At 42.4% G+C, this 22,245-nt stretch overlaps 3 protein-coding genes across 5 annotated transcripts in view; 2 read left to right on the forward strand and 1 right to left on the reverse strand.

Moving 5' to 3' along the window:
- The window catches only part of kdm6a (lysine (K)-specific demethylase 6A), a 41,966-nt gene extending 38,774 nt beyond the window's left edge, over nt 1-3,192 (reverse strand). The window contains exons 1-2 of one of the 2 annotated variants that reach the window (XM_040147804.1): nt 2,600-3,192; nt 2,397-2,460 (exon numbers count right to left, since the gene is read on the reverse strand). In XM_040147804.1, the coding sequence (XP_040003738.1) occupies nt 2,397-2,460; nt 2,600-2,769 (234 nt within the window). In that variant the 5' untranslated portion in view covers nt 2,770-3,192. The remainder of the gene's footprint in view (nt 1-2,396; nt 2,461-2,599) is intronic. The other variant, XM_040147805.1, reaches the window with a different exon arrangement.
- fundc1 (FUN14 domain containing 1) lies at nt 1,938-7,781 on the forward strand. 2 transcript variants are annotated; one of them, XM_040147806.1, is made up of 6 exons: nt 1,938-2,038; nt 5,027-5,107; nt 5,621-5,774; nt 6,271-6,346; nt 6,455-6,583; nt 6,988-7,781. In XM_040147806.1, the coding sequence occupies exons 1-6, from the start codon at nt 1,981-1,983 to the stop codon at nt 7,063-7,065; spliced, it is 576 nt and encodes a 191-aa protein (XP_040003740.1). In that variant the 5' UTR covers nt 1,938-1,980; the 3' UTR covers nt 7,066-7,781. The 2 variants fall into 2 exon arrangements, with proteins under 2 accessions (XP_040003740.1, XP_040003741.1); XM_040147807.1 differs by having other exon boundaries at nt 1,967-2,103.
- A 1,993-nt stretch (nt 7,782-9,774) lies between these two features.
- Nucleotides 9,775-21,195, forward strand: efhc2 (EF-hand domain (C-terminal) containing 2). Its single transcript, XM_040148731.1, has 15 exons — nt 9,775-9,905; nt 10,904-11,092; nt 11,311-11,461; nt 11,679-11,902; nt 12,506-12,757; nt 13,539-13,646; nt 14,547-14,685; nt 15,644-15,809; nt 15,921-16,063; nt 16,567-16,763; nt 17,052-17,185; nt 17,626-17,820; nt 18,720-18,812; nt 19,120-19,219; nt 21,007-21,195. Exons 1-15 carry the CDS (start codon nt 9,780-9,782, stop codon nt 21,151-21,153), a joined length of 2,364 nt encoding a protein of 787 aa, XP_040004665.1. The 5' UTR covers nt 9,775-9,779; the 3' UTR covers nt 21,154-21,195.
- Nucleotides 21,196-22,245: the final 1,050 nt, after the last annotated feature.

The following is a 22,245-nucleotide window of genomic DNA, read 5'->3' on the forward strand; positions in this document are numbered from 1 at the left end:
GATCTCTCTCACACATGGAACCTGCAACACTGCCCAGTTATCTGGTCGTAGTATTGGAATAATTGGAAATCTGGCTTGCAGGAGCAGGCAAGCTAGAATACGCTTCGAATTTGCTTCTCGGTTTGAGGAACTTGCAAATAGCTTCTGATGGTTCTGAATCACATCCCTCTCCATATAGCGTAGGCACCATTCAAACAACACACAGTGAGCATACTATCAGTGGTGTTTATTTGCAGAACATAGTTGCAAGTTTACTACTAACGCAAGTCTTTTGACATAGCATCTTTTCAGAAAGTTGACCTTTTATTAAAATTGACTCTAAATTGCTCTTATAAATCACAAAACTCTTGACAAAGCCCTAAATTATTTATTCACGGCGAGTGTGCTAAAGACATCATTCTGATACAAATCTGCATTAATTATTTTTTAGCAGTAAACTAGTAAATCACAATACTAACTGGACAGCCACAGAGTTGGATAGTGGGGATTTTTATTTACTAGTCTAAAGATCATCATTCATTTTGCGTGTACAAAAACATTTTGTAAATCTTCATAGATGTGGCATAATTTACACAGTAATTTCAACACACACACATTTAACAAACGGTTATGTATACCACTTAACAATCTTTGGCAAGATGACAAGATGTAACAAAACAGTCCTGCACCATTCATTACTGGAAAAGCCAGCTATATTGATTTAAAAAGATGGAATATATTAACATTAATATATCAAATTATTATTGCATTTGTTTATCTTAATTGAAAAAACTGTCAGTGTTTGAACTAGTGCCTTGGTGTAACATTTATAGACATATTAGGGAGCTTCAAAGTCTAATCGAATTGTAGGTCGACAGTCTTTGCTCAGAGAATCAAAATCAATTCACATTGTGATTAAACCCCTACCACCGTAACCTCACACTCCTCATGAGGGAAAGCATCTGTGCCCGTGTTCACAAAAGAACTAACAAATCTGCCGTTTCTTCACGTCGACGCCAAACGCATACACATAAAAGTCTCGCATTATTACGCACAATTTGGCAGTGCCAGTGTAATGCCAAGCCATTCTTCTACGTTCTGAATTGGTGCCACAGAGGTTAGCTAAGGCCCAGCAGAGCACCCCCCAGAGACAGTGTGAGTCAGCAAAGGAAAACAATCCCGTCCCACAAATGTGAAAACTATATTGGGACTGTACCAAAATGAAGAATTTTTTTTCTCATGTTTAGGTGTGCTGGCTCTGTATCAGGTTAAATTGCACCTCATGCTGAACTAATACCCTCCCTTCCCCCACATTTTAACGTGGTAGGGTCCAGAGAGAGGATGTAAAGGGAACATGGTTTCAGAGTGGGTTTATTCCTCCACAGATTTACAAAAGTATATAAGGGGGGACAGTCTTACACGAGAAGAAGGATCCCACTATCAGACCTTAGAGGTTTAATGTTGTGATGGCAATAGGCCTCTCTGGCCGGCCAGATATCTGGTAGAGTATAAAGCACAGCAACAACAACAACTAAAAAAAAAAAAAGAAACAATGGCAATAACTGGGTGCATGGCCGGGCCTAATGTTGAAGTATACCCAGTGGTCCCCGCTAACCCTACGACAAGAAACCCTGCAGCCACATGTTGACGACACAGATCAGACACAGTCAGCGTAGCGGCAGTAACATTGGCTGCACGAACACGGCTGCTATGTGTGCACCGCGCACCGTACAGTTAGTTAAGTGGCTGCGCCTCGCCTCTGGTTTAACGATTCATCTTTGTCGTAAACGCCGAACGCCTTCGTCGCGATATCTTTTTTTCTGCAAACGGCGATTAGCCTAGCCACTGCTGCTAGTTAGCTAGCGAACGTTTGCTGGGTATTTTCTTCTCATCCCCGCCATCTTGGGCCAAGTCAAGCAGCCATTATTTTTGCAAGCCCTAAACTACCACCGTGCATTTGTTTCTCCCTCGATAGTGTCAGCTAAGTGGCGTTATAGCTACATGTGCCAGCGGAGAAGGGGGACAACCGCTGGAGAGTTAGCCGCTTCGTGCTACCAGAGTGAGCTGACGCACAACCCAAACTCTCGCTGCCGACAAAATAATGATGGGACGGATGGAAGAGTGGTATACAAACGTTTCTAATGTCTCTCCCCGCGACAAAAGTGCATTTCTCATCTTCCGGGGATCATTGTTGTACTTTAGCGAGTGATATGTCACAGGTAGCAAGGTGTTAAATTTGTTCATCTCCCCTCAGAGTCCCACAGTTTACAACGGGGCGCTTGACTGTACAGCAAATCGCGGCTAGCCATACAGCAAGCGCGGCGTTGCGAGGTCTGTACCACTTATTTCAGGTGGGATATGCACTAATCAGGGGAGATAACGGAGAGAGGCGACTATGACCCTACTCTGTAGCATACCTTTAACAGCAAGGCCGTCGTTCTGGCGCCATCTTCTTGAAGCCTATGAAATCCAAACAGTAAACTGCAAGTAGAGCACAGACAACACAGGCGGTTCCGTATTACTTGGGGGCATTCATATTTGTTGTTTCAAACTGCGCGAAGAAAAATAGAAATTGCAGAAAGGGAGCGAGTGAGACTGCCCACACCGCAGATCACCTAACCTGTCAATTCCGACCAAGCTCTCCTTCTCTTGCGCTGTTAGCTTCGGAAAGTCCTCTTCGATTTCAGTCGCTTTTCCCGACGCCATTTTCTCCTCGTCATTACCAGCAACGCCGAGACTCCGGGCAGCAGCAGAGGCAGCGGCGGTGAGCGACACTCCGCACGATTTCATGGGAAAGAGACGGCAAGATCAACGGGACCGAGCAACTCCGGCAAAATGCAATAACAACCAAAGTGTTGCACAGCTATCCAGAACGAAAACAGGGCGTAGCGTAATTCTTGCCAAATCCTCAAGGAAATGATCCCTTCAAATTACCTTCCACACTCCTCATTGTACATCAAAACACAGCGTGTATTCCAGTGCCAATTTGTGCATGAAGTTGATGTAATGTTGGGATTTAGGAGTGAGTGTTGTTTGATAAAATCGCAAACTTCCCCAACCATCGGTTCAAAGTTGTTGTAATTGTGTCACAGAAGCAAACGCACGCCGCGACCGTCGGCACGCCCTCTGGCCAGCCTGACCAATCGGTGGCCGGTGTCCGCAGTCACATGACAGTCTCCGGTTGATGTGTTGCGCGCACGTACACATCAAATCGGCTTCCAAGACCCGCCCCAAGTCCTGCGATTAGTTCCTGGCGCTATATTATGATTACGTAACTGTATTTTAAGGCAGCCTATTGGCCAAAATGGCTGTCATATTTGTCTGTGGGGGGGGGGCGGCTGTCAAGGATGTTTGTTGCAGCGTTGCACGAATACAGTACTTTTTGATAGATAAATAGATAGAAACAAAACCAATAGAAAAAGAATAATAAAGGCCGTAAATATTAAACAATAATTTTAAAGAATATCAGCTATCAGACTCACCTGTAGCTGCTCTGAAAATGTCTCCACATTCGATTCTGCTTTTGTTCAGTTATCAGCAACTAGGAAAACGAACCAACAAACAATAAAATTGCCCAGACATCCGCTGTACAACACCGTAACGTTCTGTATGTTGGGTGGGAAGGATAGTGGACAACAAAATGTACACTTGAGGTATGTGATTCTATCAGGAGAACAAACTGTCTAAATGGACCAGCAATATGAATTTGATTTTGTTAAAGGTAACACATTCTTACAACTACCTCAGAATTCCTTTTACAAAAGTGACAATCAGTAGTACAATATGCTGTTAATAAAAGTAGGTATTTCTGTTAAAGAGGATTTATCTTCAACAGACAACCAGAAGCATAAACTTGCTGAAAACAGGCGATTCATTTGTTATATTATCTGTTTTATCATGTGTTTGATTTGATGCCTTTTCCTAGTTAGAGTTGACTTTGTTATTTCTAGATTGTTTTTGTTTTTTTTGTTTTTTCATAACCCTGCACCTTTGACAGCGTAATCAAAGAAGCTTCCTCTCCCTCACTCTTAGAACTACCTACCTGATTTTAGGTATATTTTACAGTCAGTTTCGATAACCATTTCCTACCAGAGTTGCATTTATTGCCGCTATAATAAAGTTATCCTTTTGTTTTGCTGATTGAAATTCATCCCAAAATGTATCTCTTTCGGCAAATGGCCATTGCCTCGCTTAAGTGGAAAAAACCACCTGGTTAAAAACCTAACCAACCTTTGCGTGTCCACAATTGTGTCTTAACTGCCTTCAATAATCGGCCAACACTTGATGGAGTAGCCAGGCTGGCAGACTCTGCCAACTGTTTGGTCACAATTTGTTTTTTTAATTAGATGTCTTAATTAATTAATTAAGAAGTACAGATTTGCTTGTTCTTATTAATATATAGTATAGAATTATATATACTATATAGTAATAGCAATAATACACTGTGTTTCTTTTCTTAACCCTTTAACACTAAAACACTGAAACATCTACTTTACCTACAAATTATATACAAATATAAAACTAAGCAGGCTGTATACTCTATACTGTGCATGGACTTTTCATGCATGCATTGTGCATAAACCACCTCTGGTGTGTATATAAAGTAACTTATTACATTACACTATTTATTCCTGCACTCTTGCACTTCCACACACCCTTGCGATGCTTACTCAGTCTTTTCCCCTCCTCACTTATACACAAGGTTTTTTCCCCTCTCGTTATCAGCCAAACATCCCTAGTGTATGGACCCTGACCTGACCTGACCCGGCCTGAAAATAACCTTTAAGTATCTCTACGTATGTGTAACATATAGAGGCAGTAGCTATTATCGCGATGCTGTTAAGTTATCTGTTTAAGTTTGCTCTCCCTGAACATTGTTCTAGGAACTGTATGTAAATACACTGAAAGCCACTAGAAATTATTATTATTATTATCATTATTATTATTATTATTATTATCATGATTATTATTATTACAGTGTGTAAATGACGATATTATTCTATAGGTATATCCGGCCAGTGTCTCGTTTTCTCTTTTACTGTGACAGTTAAAATTATGCAAATGACGCCGGACGTGCAGGCAGCTGCGGGCAGACCAGCGTACTCCAAAATGGCGAACCGCAAAGCGGGTGAGCAGGCCTATAAACTAATTAGATCTCTGTCTTAACCTGGACACGGGGAATTCTCCAGGCATGAATGACATATAAGACGCGTTTGTTAACTTTGAGCCGACGTCTCTCTCTCCTTAAAACTCCGTTGCTGCTCCCGCGGAAACCCCAAACGTCCCGAGACGTAGCGTTTGGAGCTAACTTTCCAACTGTCGCCTAGCTTCAGCCGCCTGATCGTGCTAACTTCTTGCCGGGCCTAAGAACTTCACTAAGTTACGACTATATCCGACAGCGACGTTAGCGTTAGCTACCTATGACATGTTGAAACCCCGTGCGTTGCATATATTTGGACAGATTCAGTTTATTACTAAATTATACCTGTACGTTCGAAATGTGTTGAGCTTGTGACAGTTGTAGTACTATGAAAAATAAACCTAATATGGTCGTATTGCCTTTTTAGGCAGTCTCTGCTTGCAGGGCATCGATTCGGGGCTATCTTATGCTAACTGTTTTTATTTTTCCGTGCATGCAAAGAAGTGGAAGAGGAGATTTACGACAAGGTCGTGGACCTGACAGAGTATGCCAAACGTCAGCGGTGGTGGAGTCGCCTTTTCGGGAAAAACTCCGGGCCAGTGGCAGAGAAATACTCCGTGGCCACACAGATAGCCATAGGGGGAGTGAGTGGATGGTAAATATTCTCCCTTGAAATGCATTATGCTGCCTTCAGTTGCCCCTCGTTAGCCCCTCCACCTAGTTTTCTGTTGATAAATATTTTATACATAACATGAAACTATTTGAATGGCTCAGAAATAGTCCAGTGCTAGACAAGGTAAGTCACACATAGCCCCTGTGGCCATGGATTGGATGGTGGTTTGTCTTTCTGTCATCTTGTCTCATGTCTCTCCTCCACCCCCCCTGTACTTCTGCGGTTCGAATGAAGCGACATGTCGCCGATTCTTTATTGCAACATAGATAAATCACCTTTTGCCATCACTTATGAAAACAAATTCTGTGGGCTCTACCCTTAAATTTTCTAATTTTGCAGTTGGGTATCATACCAAACAATGTCTTAGTTAGACATTATGTGTTGGGCTATTTACTGCCATGCAAACCTCAAAATGGTCATTTTAAAGGCCGCTGAAGCCATTATTTATCCTTCATGCTGTGTGTCCCGTTCATTTTAGGTGTGCAGGATATCTCTTCCAGAAGGTTGGAAAAGTTGCTGCTACAGCTGTAGGAGGAGGTCTGCTCCTGTTGCAGGTATTCTTGCATCACTACACACGTGCGAGTTAAGCCTTTCAACAGATTTAAAAAAATTTGGTGAAGCTGCCTTTCATCTGTTTTTCATTTGCCTGACTCCTCTTCCAGATAGCTAACAATAGTGGCTATATCCAAGTGGACTGGAAGAGAGTAGAGAAGGATGTCAACAAAGCTAAGAAGCAGATAAAGAAGGGCACCAATCAAGCAGGCCCTGAATTAAACACATTGGTTGAGAAGGTGAGACCTCAAAATTTTATGGATTGCTTTATTTTGATTGCCCAGCATACAAAGGACAATCAGAGCTTTGCTGTCAGTCTTGTAAGAATATGTTTTCTGTGTAGTCACCTGCAAAACTGATTGAACTATTTTAAAACTTAAAAGTGCAGCTCATTAGACAGTAAAAATGTCTGCGAACAAATTATGAGTTATAGAATTATTTGCAGTGACCTACTCGAAGATGCTGGATTTACAGCCACACAATACTCATTTCGTTATTTCCTTACAGTTTTATATATTTAAACAATCTGTACCAACATGGCATGGAAGCATGAACAGTCACTGTGAAAGCACACATTTTACTTTTCCCTGCTCTTGAAAATTTGCCCGGCATGGAACTGAAACGTGTTTTCCGTCTTTTTCAGTCCACAGAGTTTGTGAAGAAAAACATCGTTGTCACAAGTGGTTTCATTGGAGGATTCCTGCTTGGCCTGGCATCTTAGGGCCTGCCAAATAAGAAGCGTCTGTATTTCTTTAAACTGTAGGGAAAGTTTAAAATCATTGCTGGATGGTTTTTAAGTGTTTTGGCAGCAAGTAACCTATTTCAGATTAGCTGGTAGCTATGTGTTTCTACATAAGCTGCACATCATCTTGTCTACTTTAATACTGTACTTCCATGTAACAAGTCGATATGGATGTGGGACATCTTGGTTAGATCTGAATGGCCATCCTGAAACACACTTTCCAGGCCAAACATTGGTACATATCATGCAAAAGTATTTAAAAAGAAATAAGTATCAGAATGTTGCCATTTTTTAATTTATTTATTTTTACCAAACTGGCACTGTACCAGAGGGAGAAATTATTATGCACTGTTATTGTGCACAAGGAAAGCCAAGCACAGTGCAGCCAAGTGCAAGGAGATTAAAATTCACCTTCACCTGGCAGATGGAGCCCATAGGAATCAATGTTATATTTTTTCAGTTCCAGACTTCATAATCATCTTCAGGGTTAAAACTTGAATTTTATTCTTAAGTGCTGATAGATATGGGATTGTTATGCCTTGTTAGAGGTGCTACATTTTCGATGGGTCATGTTAGCCTCCCCTGCATCTCTTTTTTTTTAATGTATTGTTTCCATCTATTTATGCTTTATGCACTGAAGGCTGTGGTTTGTCTACTATATATGTTTGATCAACAAATAAAAAAATAAGATTGAATTGTTTCACATTTATTTTATGACGATATACAGGTACATAAGTAACTTAGGTATACATAAGTACTTGGACAGTGAAACAATTTTTTGTAATTTTGCCTCTGTAAACCACCACAATGGATTTGAAACGAAGCCATCAAGATGTGCTTGAAGTGTAGATTTTCAGCTTTAATTCAAGGGGTTTAACAAAAACATCACATTAACCGTTTAGGATTTACAGCCATTTCTATACATCGTCCCTCATTTTCAGAGGCTCAAAGGTCATTGGATAAACCAAAACAATTATACATATCAGCATTATTTTACACACTTGGATGAAAATCCTTTGCGGTCAATGACTACCTGAAGTCTGGAACCCATGGACATCACCAAGTGCTGAGTTTCCTTCCTTGAGATGCTTTTCCAGGTCTTTACTGCAGCCGCCTTAAATTGCTGCTTGTTTGTGGGTCTTTCCGCCCTCAGTTTTGTCTTCAGTCAGTGAAAAGCCTGCTCAGTTGGTTTGAGGTTAGTTGACTGACTTGGCCATTGAAGAATATTCCATTTCTTTGCCTTGAGAAGCTCTTGTGTTGCTTTCACAGTATGTTTGGGGTCATTATCCATCTGTACTGTGAAGCATGGTCCTGTCAGTTTTGCAGCATTTGGCTGAATCTGAACAGAGAGCATAGAACTACACACTTCAGAATTCATCCTGCTGCTTCTATCAGTCAGATCTTTGGCAGCCATTCATGCCCATGCCATAACACTGCCTCCACCATGTTTGACAGATGATGTGGTGGCTTTAGATCATGAGCCGTTCCTTTCTTTCTCCAGACTCTTTTCTTCCCGTCATTCTGGGTCAAGTTAATTTTGGTTTCATCTGTCCAGATAAATTTGTTCCAGAACTGAGCAGGTTTTTTTTAGATGTTTTCTGGCAAAGTGTAGTCTGGCCTTTTTGTTGTTGAGTGTTACCAGTGGTTTGCACCTTGTGGTAAATGCTCCGTATTTACATTCCTGAAGGCGTCTCTTGATTTTAGACTTTGACAATGAAACATCTACTTATTGAGAGTGTTCTTGACCTGGCCAGATGTTGTGAAGGGTTTTTCTTCTCCAAGGAAAGAATTCTGCCGTCATCCACTTTAGTTGTCTTCCGTGGTCTTCCAGGCCATTTGGTGTTGCTGAGCTCACCAGTGCATTCCTTCTTTTTAAGAATGAACCACATTGTTGATTTGGCCTCTCCTAAAGTTTCTGCCATCTGTCTCATGGGTTTGTTTTGTTTTCAGCCTAATGACGGCCTCCTTCATTTGCATCGCCACCTCTCTAGACCGCATACTGACAGTTCCCATAATCAGCTACCAAATGCAAAATCAACACGTGGAATCAACTCCAGAGCTTTTATCTGCTTAATTTGTCATGAAATAACGAGGGAACGGGCCACACCTGGACATGAAACTGATTGTCAGTTAATTGTTCCAATTACTTTTGAGCCTCTGAAAATGAGCGACTGTATAAAAATGGCTGTAATTCCCAAACAGTTAATGCAATGCTTTTGTTAAACCTGCTGAATTAAAGCTGAAAGTCTACACCTAAATCACACGTTGATGACTTTGTTTCAAATCCACTGTGGTGGTGTACAGAGGCGAAATTACGAAACTGTCCAAATAGTTATCGATCTCACTGTATTTATAATGCTACAAGCATGTCTCTTACGACCTATGGTCTTGGACGCCTTTAGAGTCATTGCATATTATCTGTTTATTAGCTGAGCTTGGTTTTACTTTCATTTAAAGTCTTTTCTGTACCCATAATTAAAAAGAAAATAAGAGAGAGCACAAGGACTTAGTTTGTATACACATAAAACATGTTACTGAGGATATACATATATATATATATATATATAAGTTAAATTGGTGAAACATGCGGATTAAAATCTCATATTTCTGCACATTTTAGAGCATCAGCAATATTCCACCGGTTCCTCCCGTAAGGACCGTTGCTAGGAGACGACCCCAAACAAAACGCTCCCATGCCAACCGATAACAAACGGTTGAATGATTTACAGCAGCTGAGTTGTACAAGGAAAAATAATCGACCTGCTCCGGACACCGTCATGGCGTTACCATTTCTGCCTGGGTATTCTCCCAATAAACAAGTAAGTTTCCTGTATTTGACATATTTCACACGAATGCTCTGACTTGGTCAGCTCGGGCGCTGCATGGAAAGCTAGAGCTAGTGCCAGCTAAGCTAACATCCCGGAGCTAACTGAGCGTGTGCTGCGTTTTACGCGGCGTCTTAATTCACATGGACAGACAACAGGTGCAAGCTGAAGTGACCGAGATACCCCTCTGATAAAGAGGTAACTCTTTATCCACTCTTTATTGTGCTGGGCACGGGATAGTAGTTAAACCATAAAGCAACTTGTAATCAGTGACTTGGCTGTAGTGGAGATAAGACTTTCCAGGCTCTTAAAAGTTTTAATGAGCTTCATAATACTGAAGATAGAATCCAAAATGTATTTTCCAGGTAAACATGTCTTTCTAGGCTAGTATTATGTGATTCCACTTTGTTTTCGAAGAATGGCAGCGGTAAATCACTTTTAAATCGTCCCTTTATTTATTTGCACATTAAAAAAATACACAGTTACTATAGAAATATATTATACGTTCATAGAGACACTCAGAATATACAAGCACACTTGTCCAATACAGTTGTAATGTCAGATATATACATGACTCCAAAGTAAACAAGAGCTTGTGCAGGAGAGGTAGGAATGGAAACACATACATTATATAAATACCCCTCCTAAAAACTCAAGGCAAGACAAACAGAATTACACCAAACAAAAACAAAAGGGACAGGACTACTATAGAGAGATAGATAGATAGAGAGATAAACAAATGTCCAACAACAACTTGATGTTTCTTAAGAGTAAACAATGATGAATGATGAACTGTACAAAACAGCACCTCGGTATCCACATGAGAATGTAGTCACATTATATTACTGCTTGCTCACTTAAGAGACGCCTGTAGCGTGCTCATTAGCTACTTGTAAATACATTAGATGATTAGTTAATGTGATGATTGCATACCATAGAAAGCCCATATTACAGGATGGTTTTAGGGATGCACTCTCCCCTCTGTGCTGCAGCTGGGGAAGGAGAGATTCCACAAATCCCAACATTTTGACTATTCCAACGGAGTCCCTATGCTGGTGGGACCTGAGAAGCCAGGCATCGGAGGAGAGCTTTTAGTCGGCCAGAAGCTTAAACCAAAGTATTCGGTCTACCCCAAAGGAGAGGGCAGTGATGTACCATCATGGGTAGCCTTCGACAAGCAGGTGAAGTGTCTTGATTCACTCTTACCTTCACATGCAGTTACAGCTCATGTATGGTATTGTTTATTATGTCTCTTAGTACAGTATAAGACTTCCAAGGGATTATGTTATTATTTTTTTTACTCTTTAAAGCATTTTACCAACCCCGCCCTAGCACTAACACTTGCGCATCATCTGCTTATCCCCGATGCCCATTCCCAACAACCACCTTGTCCCTCCAGGCTTTGTGTTTTGAAGCATACTTTCAGGAAGCTGTGCCTGAGGCACAGGACGAGACGTACAGAGTCAGAAAGTGCAACATATACTTCTACCTGGAAGATGACACCATACAGGTGGTGGAGCCACAGTACAAGAACAGTGGCATCCCTCAAGGTGAAAAAGGATGATTCTCTGTTTGTGATATCACAGGAAATATCTTGTGAATGTACCTCAGTTGAGAATGTTCTTGTTTCCATTTTCTTTTTCGGGCCATTCCGACTGGCTAAACAATCGACTACCCAAAGTAAACAGACAACACACTTCATTGAGATACGATGACCAGTTTAACACCTGTCACTTACCAATGCTGTGTTGTTGTTCTTTGTGGCAGGAACATTTATTCGTCGCCACCGCATCCCACTGCCTCCCCCAAATGATGACCAGTTCTACAACATTTTCCATTTCAACATCAACCAACAGATGGTGCTGCACTCTCGCACATTCACTGTGACCGGCTGTGACTCGTTTACAAGGAACTTTCTCACCAAACTCGGGGTGCGCCTAAATGACCCCACTACTGTACCCGATGACCCCTACTGCAGCCTCCGGGAGCAGGTAGGCATTAGAGTCAGACCTTTTTTTTTTAGATGTCAGATTTTTATTTTCTTTAGTCATTCTCATAAAAATAACATTGCAAAACCAAGTACTACATATAACACAATAGTAAAGCAAAAGCCATTTTAAATGATGATAATCACATCATATGTGGAATGAGAAGTTTCACTTTTTTTCTGATCAGGGTACGACTACCAACATTTTCACCTAAATCTTTTAGACTCTTTTTTCAAATAAGTGATTAATAATTTAGTTTATAAAACATCAGTAGTAATAACACATTCCCTTCATTGTAAATTAGTCTATTTTTCAAGTTGATTTGACAATATATATTTATTCTATATTTATAATTTATAAACAACATAAAGAAGAGCTGTTGATCCTCAACTTGGAGTCATATTACGTATTTTTAATTTTCTGGATCAAGTAATCATCTAACCAACTAACCTTTTCAACACCAACACTGTTGATGGTACTGATGCCTAATTAAAAAACACTGATACCTACCCCTGAAGAAAATAAATGCCAAAAAAAATTAAAGCCTCTTATGCATGTGTGATAATATGTATTGATTCTTCTTATTTCACATGGTCCCTCATCCAGACTGAGAAAAGTATGAAGCCACTTCGGCCCTACGAGAGGCATGACACACTGAAGCAGTTCCTGGACTATGACCGCAAAGTCCTGCGCTTCTACTGCTTCTGGGACGACACAGAGAGCATGTTCGGAGATCCACGGGAGCTCATACTGCACTACTTCCTGGCTGATGACACCATAGAGATCCGGGAGGTGATCTCCCCAAACTCTGGGAGAGATACCGTGCACAAATTCCTGCGCCGCTGCAAACTACCCAAGGTGAGGCACCACAGTAGGAGCTGTTCAAAAAGTCTGTCATAGTATCTTGGCCATGGGAGGGGTAAGAGGGGGACTTATAAACATTTCTTGTTCAGAGATCCTAGGGGGCATGGAAATTCCTGAATAATTTAGAATTCAAGACAGTAAAAGTCAGAAAATGTGTTAAATTCTCAAGGGTGGTGAGGAACATTTAGGGAGTACATGGATGTAGCTGAATGTGTTTCACAGCTTGTCTCATACATTTAGTGCATTGAGTTTTGTCTGTTTGCACGTTACACATTTATAGACAGTTAGTCCAAACCTTGCAGTGCCTTCCAGCGTCCCTCCCTTCACTGAGGCCTCATTCAGTCTGACAGCACTGCTGTAGCATCCACTGTCCCTCAAGCATTTTGGCTTTCTCCTCCAGTTACTGACTGAAGCCTAATTCATCTTGAAAGAAAGCCAGGCCTCAATCATGTGTGTGTGTGTGTGTGTGTGTGTGTGTGTGTGTGTGTGTGTGTGTGTGTGTGTGTGTGTGTGTGTGTGTGTGTGTGTGTGTGTGCGCGTGTGTTTGGTGTGTGTGTTTTCAGTCCAGTAATTTTGTTTGTTCTAATGGCTTTTATTAAATGTCAGCTCTAAAGGTTGAACAGTCCACCATCCAATGGGAAATCACCACATCCTTAATGACGATCACTTATTTACTCTGCCTCTTTATTCTGTTAGTATGCCTCGCTCTGTCGCTCTCTCTCTCTCTCTCTTTTCTTCCTCGGCCTACCTGTGGTTGTTTGTTATTTCTCTGCAGCATGCTCCGGCCCAAATGAAGCAGCCTGGACAGATCACGGACCGCACAGTGCTCAATGTGTTTGCCTCCCCGAGTCAGGGAAAACGCTACATACTGGACAGCCTCAAAGTATGTCCTGTCTCGGCCACGCTCACGCTACAAAAACATGCTGCCATGACAACAAGTGAAATAAAATTAAGTATTGAATTTTATTTGAGGGCTCACCAAGACAAGGAGACTACAGTAGTATTAACAGTAAGCCTAAAACAAGCTATTATCTATGGCGTAAAAGTATGGAGACACCCTCTTCCAGTTAAGGAAAAATTTTGTTCCAATTCCAGTTTACTTCATGTTAATCCTAATGCTACAACATACAATATTATAGTAGACAACAGTGTGCTTCCAACTGTGTGACAGCAGTTTGGAAAGACCCTCTCCTGTTCCCGCCATTTGTTGCCCCCGTGCACAAAAGCAGGAATCCATAAAGTAATGGTTTTCTGAGTGTGGTGTGGAAGAATTGGACTTACCTACATGGAGCCCTGACCTCAGCCCCATCAAACACCTTTGGGATGAACTGAAACTGGAACTGACTGTGAGCCAGGCCTCAGTGCCGAACCTCACTAATGCTGTTGTGGCTGAATGGGAGTAAATCCCTGCAACCAAGTTACCAAGATCTTGTGGAAAAGCTTCCAGACTGGAGGATGACATAGCAACGTACTAACACCCACAGTTTTGGAAGGAGTTGTTCACCACTCACATAGGCATAAAATGTTTGGGTATCCAAATACTTTTGGCCATATAGTGAATTAGGGGATTTTTTTTACCCGAGCGCCATTTTAACTGAAGCTTAAACAGTCGCACGTTTGAGCCCAACGGGTTAATTAACAGCAGTGCATTCTAAAGGTAGCTAAAAGTACAATTGAGGGACATTTACGGTGGCTAAGGTCAAAAAGTTTGACAAGCGAAAGGCCTCAGATTGGTCTTTCACTCATGTCAGTCTCCCCTTTTCCTTCTCTCTCTCCCTTGCAGACAGGGGCTGTCCACGAGGAGTTTTATAAGGACTGTGATCTGGCTATAGGTGGGGAGGTGAATGTGTTTGGCAGAAGAGTCATCATCACTGACTGTGATGACCACACCAAAGACTTCTACCGCTCCAAATACGGCAGAGGTAACCAATACTATTGTGTTGCTGATTATTTGTTATTTATTTCAGTATTTCTGAAAGTACGTGTACTGTTTCTCCAGACAAAATAGGCAGCTTTAAAGCGTAAGTTCAAAGGAGCATTTTTGATGTTTTGTAGACTAAATTACTAATCACAAAGTATATCCTGAATTACTGCTAAGTCATTTCAGCAGTGTTTCATCTGTGCCAAAAAAAAAAAATCTTATGTAGCAAAGTGAATTGAATCATGTCTGCATTCACTCTAACTTTTCCTTTTCCAACAGCAGTCTGACATTTCACTTAGTCACACATTTGTATGGATTTGGTCTTCGGTTATCCATTGCTTATCCCTGCAGTGCATCAATCTGAACACTTGAGGGCAGTAAGAGCAAGCACCAGCAAGAGCTATCGGATTCCAACAAAACCAATTCCTGAGACCAAGTATTTTTATCTAGAAACGTTCTGAGTAATGATTTTTTCTGGACCAAAACGGACTGAGCTCTCTCAGTGGCCTGTCTAATATTGCGGTTCTCTCAGTCCATCCTTTCTAGGTGGATATTGGAATCAATAACGTAGTTCAGTGCCAATGTCTGCCTGACACGAGGTACTCAGGCCCACCGGCACTGGTATTCCTCCATGCCTCCACAGTTAAAGGCACTGGAGACCACAAGAGGCTCGCCGCTCCCCAGCAGGAGAAACTCAAGCTGGTCCCGGGGCAGGTTCTGGGGCTTGCGGCATTAGTCACAGCGGTAAACCAGGCGGAGCCCCTAGTGACAAGCCACTGTGATGGAGGGCCTGTCTGACTCTGAGCAGTCAGAGGTCATCTTAGGGTTACAGTCAGACCCAGGCTGCTGTGCTCATGCATAGATGGATTACCTGCTGCCCTCTGATCATTTCAGCTCTCCTCCTGACTTTCTTTCTTCTTTTAAGTGTTTTGTCTTTTCATTCTCCCTCTTCCTCTCAGAGGACTTCACCCCGATGCAGTACAAAGCTCCCGCAGCCCCTAAGCCCCCGAGGCTCGTTCCCCCCTACAACGGCTTTGGCTCAGAGGAGGACTCACTAAGCTCCTGCCAAGGCCTGCTTCCCAAGCCCCCACAGAAAGATTTCCGCAAATTTATGGAGAAAGACAGGTTGGATGAGTTGTAGTCACAATCAGTCACACAGACACAATCAAATTACATACATACTACACAAGTGTGTTAATGGTAGACCCCAACTCTAGTGTTTATATGTCCCGCTAGATATGGCCTAGACAGTAATGTGCTGAATTTCCGTGCCAAGATGGTGACCACCGATCCAGTTGACAGAGACAGGGTGTTCATCATCTCCTTCTACCTCTGTGATGACTCCATCAGTGTGTTTGAACACCCACAGAGGAACTCAGGTAAAAATGCACCAGAGCTGCTCTCCGGACATCAGATGCAAATCCGTGACTCTCATGATAAACATTAGGTTTGTCAGATTCAGTCTCCTTTTCCAGAATCTTTTCAAAACAGATGACTTTTTCAGGGAGACATTCCCATCAATGTAAAGCAATATATAACTGTATATTCTTTATAGTGTACAATGCATAGTATGTCATGGGTTCAGGGACTTCTCAGCATGGCTCCAAAATGAGATATCCAGCCATCTGAAATGATGTAAAACAAAAAAAATATGAGTGGAATTTAAATTCAGTTTAGATTTAAATTGAAATTGAGTTAAAAAATATTGCCAACATGATAAAAAAATAAATACTGCTTTTAAAATGTGGACCAAGTAGCAAGTTACATGTCAACAAAGTTGATTTTCAATGAAGTAGAAAAATACATAAAGTTTCAAAAGGGTAAGTAAAATTAAGAATTGCTCACACTTTCATCCTTCCCTGTCTCACACATTGTGCACCAGGTGTGCGCGGTGGCAAGTTTCTGGAGCGCGGTCGTGTAAAGAAGCCAGGCCAGGAGCTGTTTAAGAGCGAGCTGTCAGAGTACTTTAAAGCTCAGGATCTGTACGTGGGAGCTACCCTCTGCCTCAACAATAAGCACTTCCAACTTCTGGATGCTGATGAATACACCTTCAGTTACATGGAGCAACATGCTGAGGAGGTAGGGAGGGAAATCAAGGAGGAATGTTTGTTTCCTGTGGTTCCCTAAGGTTTATGTGTGGTTTTGTTTCCAAGGTTTTGGTATCACAGGCTTGTTTTCAGGGGTGGTCTTTGGAGCAGGTTGCTAGAGTTAACATGGTTACAGAGTCTGGTTCAGGGACAATTTGCCAGTTCTAACCTCTAAACCATCACCTGTTAGGTGTGTGTTGCTATGACGCAATCCTCTTTTGCTTTGGTGTTACTTAACGCCACATGTGATTAAAGCATGTTTGTGTGTGATTGTCTAAAGTTCCCCAAAGCCAGCGTCGGCAACATCCTCAGTAAACTACGTTCTATTCCGGAGGAGAAGCAGAGTGAGATCAGGAAGTTTCTGACCCTCAGTGACCCCAGCAACACTGGCTTCATCCCCTATGAGTCGTTCAGGTACAGTAATATAGCAATCGATCTGCCCAGTGACCCCCCCCCCACCGCCCAGCGATAATATGCACCGAAGGGGGTGATAAGAGTCTACTCAAGCAAAATCTTAAATTGAAGTCCATCTGATACAAACGTAAGATCTGATCATAAAGTGTGATTCCTGTTAACAATATCATTGTAATTATTAACTGTACATGTGTACAGCCAGGAAGAACAAGTCAAACAGGTAGCAGGAAGGTTAGATAGTGACGTGCTTGTCGAGTTACAAATGATATCAGGCAAGTACTGACCAATTCAAAGGATATAAATATTACGAGAGGAGGTGACAAAAGGAAGCAAAGGGAAATTCTATACATACAGGCTGTAAAGTCAGGGCTGTGAGATGCGGATAACTTATGTCTGTCAGTCTTTGTGTGTTCTATTCTGTGTGCCTGAATGCACCACAGGGGCCTGCTGATGGGCCTGGATTGCAGACTGTCGGAGCATGAGGTGCTCGCGCTGGGCCGACATTTGTCTGAGCGCGAGCAGCCTGACGTGGACGTGGGCCTGATGCTGGCTGTGGCCCAGGACCTCCTCAGAAAGAAGTACTTTGAAGAGCTCCCTGGCATGGCCAGAGCCTTCACATATCACGACCGCCACAAGTAGGCCACACACACACACACACACACACACAAACACAAACACAGATGTTAGCTTAAAACAAAATACTGTTGCAGCAGAAACACACAAAAACACACACAGGCAGATAGCTTCACAACAAGACATCAATCGTGTAGCCAGTGGCCCCATATCTCAGAGCAACGATTAGTTCCAGTGGTGTGAGAGTGGAGCATTGGAACCAGATGAACCCTAAAGACCTGTATGGCATGTAGCTCTGCAGGCCAGAGGACACACACACACACGCCTGGTCTGCCTCTGTCTTTGTGTGTCTTTCTCCGTATCTGTTACCCTCCTCCGCTTTTTGTGCATAAAATCACACGTACACTACATATAACCGCCCGTTCACATGTAGTGGCCTTTAAAATGGTTTGGGTTAGCAGAAATGGATGGTAAACAGTGCCCCAAGGTCAAGCTGACTTGTCTGTTTATTATGGCTCAGTTGACACCCTCGGTTAGCATCAGATTATTCATCAGCATCCCCGTAATGAAGATGGCATGACAAGAATGACCCTCTGGACCGTCTGGCATTACTGTGGAAAACAACTGGGGTCTTAGAGGACAAGGATCCCCTGTTTCACACACACACATTGTCTTCATGCAAATTCAGTTTGAGACATTTTTCTATGAATAATATATTGGTATAAGAGAGGTAGCGTTTTAAAATAAAAAGCTGCTGAAGGCTTATCTTATGTGTTCAACTTGTCAGCACTACTAATGATGACAACCTGCTCAGTGTTTCTCATGGAGTTATCATAATATCCTAAAGTGTGGATTCTTTTCAGTTTAGAGTCGATTCTAGCCTCTGAGGAGCATGTGTATTTTCTTTGAGCTCTTACTTTATGCTGGATACCTTTGTCTCTGCTTGTCTTTGTGACTCCAGAACTGGCCGTCTCTCCACCCAAGAGTCAAAGACGATCTGTAAGACCTTCCGACTTCCTCTGCCTGAGAACCTGCTCAGATGTCTGCTCAGCAAGTAAGAGCCCACTAAGCACTGTGCAGTTCAGGGTAGGACAGTTCAAGGTTCCACTGCACTTTCAAAAGGGGTTTGAATGATTCGTTTTCACTTGAATGTAAAGTATAGCCCGATTCTTTGCCCAGAAAATGTTCTTGGCATGGTTAAAAAAAAGGAAAAACTGAATTAGCATTTGGACTGAATGCCACAACAAAATACGCATTGGGTGCAATGCAGAAAAGATTCATGTAATTCAAGTGGGAGCTGTTGTCAGAGGTTTTTAAATATGTATGTACCTGTTTCTAATTTGGACGCATGTCTGCTGGAGGTTTGCAGATGGGGACGAGATTGACTACCATGCCTTCTTGGCCGGCATTAACTGGGTAGAGCACCCTGCTCCCCCAGTAATGCCTGAAGACACCTTAAAGGTAAGAGAGAGGAACAAAGGTAATACATATAACAAAAACTTTTTAGAGGAGAGTGAAAGAGAAAAGTACAGTAAGTGATTTCACAGTGTCTGCACAGTTTTTTAAAAGGGTTGTAACTGAAAATCAATCCTCATTTTACCCCTGCGTGTCAGAGCCAAAAGTAGAATGAAATGAGTGGAAAGCAATGGTCAAATAGACAGGATGACAATTTACTGTGCACAGGAAATGACTAGAGAGAGAAACACATACACACTCACACACACACACACACACACACACACACACACACACACACACACACACACACACACACACACACACACACACACACACACACACACACACACACACACACACACACACACACACACACACACACACACACACACACACACACACACACACACACACACACACACACACACACGCTGATCCAGTCCAGTCTCATGCTGTCCATGCAAGCCTCCCTTTGTTGTCGTGCCATGGTGCATATCTCTCCTGCTCACCTGTTTCTGCTTAGATTTGGCTGTGGCAAAGCATGTTAAATCATCATTACATAGGAAATATACAAATGCAAGAGAGAAGTACAAAGGAGCTACTTCCTTCCCTTTTGACGACCTCTGTGTGTGTGTGTGTGTGTGTGTGTGTGTGTGGGTGTGTGTGTGTGTGCGTGGGCCTGTTTTTCTACATTAGTGCGGCCTGCAAACCGGGAGCCCACTATACCTGTGGGGTCCGACAGCTTTTTGGGGACTACAATGCCGGACCCCAAAAGTTTAAATGGCTGTTTGAGGGTTAAGACCTGGTTTTAGGATTCAGGCTAGAATCAGGTTTAGGTTAGGGTTAGGGTTTGGGTTGGGATTAGGCATTTAGTCGTGATGGTTAAGGTTAGGGTAAGGGGCCAGGGAATTTACTATGTCCCCACAAACATAGTAACACACGGATGTTTATGCGCGTATGCCAACGCAGCGCTCACGTAATTCTCTGTTTTCCGCTGTCGCGGTTTCCAGCTGCTCTTCGCCTCGTCGGGTTCTAAGGCCAAACTAGTCGCTCAGTCTCCGCTTAACTACTCCGCCCTCCTTAGAAAGCCCCAAGGTGAACCCCCCCAAAAGACTGAAAACGGCTTCTCGGCCTGTGCATCTTTGAAGGTGTCACACGCATTGGGTCTCATAGTGAGAACACAACAGGAATGTCCTGTTGACTGACCCAGATTGACTGATTTCTCCTTGGATGCCTTTTTGGTCTCTCCCACAGTTCATATGCAGTTTAGTTTTGCCAGTTTTCTTATTACCTCTCCTATTTTCTTTCTTTCTTTCTTTCTTTCTGTTCATTATACTTAACAGTCTTGGGACCAATTCGTGCTTCTTGCTTTGAAGAAACAGTTATTATATTATATTATTAAATTACACTTGGCTTCTGTTGTTAAAAATAAGTTCTTTTTTTTCTGTGTATGAGTTTAATCAGTATAATGGAGGTTCAAAGTAACCCTAAGTTTTAAAATTTAAACAAGGCCGTGTTATTTACGTAGCACTTTTGATAGACACTGAAAATTGAATGTGCTTTTCAAGTTGTATAAAGTGTAAAAAAAAAACAGCGTAACACAAATAAAGGCATAATTAAGAAGTGATGTATCACAGAGAAACGATAACAAAGTTAAAATATTACAAGAAAGGCAACAAATAGTAAAACCAAAGTGGAGGCTGAAATAATAAAATATTGGCAGCGCTGAACAAGTAAGTGTTATAATGTTGCCAGAGCTGTGTTGTGACTTGTGTATTCCTGTTCTCCAGTGCGATGTGAACGCGAGGTCTGACGCCGGTGGGGCTGCAGTGAAAAACATCAACTACTCTGCTCTTCTGGGGGATGTGTTCAGCTTTCCCTCCGACAACGGTGACCCAACAACCGCCGTGTCAACACAGACACACAGCGGGAGGTGAAATGTTTTTGCCTCTCAAACAGACACACACACTACTTCTTCTGCAATTAAAGAACATGGCACATCAGCTAACCAGCATGTGTGTTTTCATTGTGTGTCATAAAGGAGGTGGGTGGGATGTCTGTGCATAATTTGAAAGTTTGTTTTCTTGTATATGAATAATTTGGCAGTCTGTTCAAGTCTAAGCTAACACAATCCAGTTAACTGGAAAATTGAAGCTTTAGGGGGGAAAAGTTCTGAGAACGCAGATGCTTTTTTGAAGTGCTTGTTTGTGAGTCTGCTTGTGTGTCAGCATGTATTGGTGGGAATCCCTCCGCGATATGGTAGAAGACACGAGGCATTAGAGCAGAGCCATATTTCAGGTCTGGCCAGCGTGCACTCGCACACATGATGATGACAGGGCATTGCACTGTTATCCTGCAGCACCGCTCTAAGCTGATGGGGGGGGAAATTGCCCTTGGAATGAATGATGTGGGCTTTATGTTGGCTGTGCACCGGCTACATCTTCCAACAAGACAGAGGCCATCAACAGTGTCAGCCCGGATCTGTGGAAACCATAGACGGGCTGTAATGAGCCCAAAGGCCAGAAAGTGCATCCGGGCTACAAAGACCTTGTATGTTTATCATCCGTGGACCAAACCAATGGAGTCAGTTATGTCCTTTTGTTTTCTACTGTCGCTCTTCAGCACCTTTTTGAGATACTTTGAGGCTTAAAGCAGCATCGTTGGCTTATTGTTGATGATAGTTATGGGATTTATTCTCTTACATTAAAAGGATGAAAGCACACAGAGAATAAGGGGAGAGTTGAGAGGAGTGAGTTCTTCAGAGGCTTAATTTACAAGGAACTACACCCTTGTTTTGTGTTTGGCTGTCTGTGTGGGTGGCAGTGTTGAATCTATAAAAAGACACAGGTTGTTCAGGTTGAGGCGCCACTGTAATCAGAGCCTGCTTAGCAAATTCTAGTAAGGGGATAAGTCAAACATTAGGTAATCAACCAAACAATCCCCTCCATGTAACCAGGACACACACACAGACGCACACCATACACACACCCCTACTGCCTCGCCCCCTTCACTCTGAGCACAGAAACAGT

The sequence above is a fragment of the Xiphias gladius genome, chromosome 16 (assembly GCF_016859285.1).
Source record: "Xiphias gladius isolate SHS-SW01 ecotype Sanya breed wild chromosome 16, ASM1685928v1, whole genome shotgun sequence".
NCBI lineage: Eukaryota > Metazoa > Chordata > Actinopteri > Istiophoriformes > Xiphiidae > Xiphias > Xiphias gladius.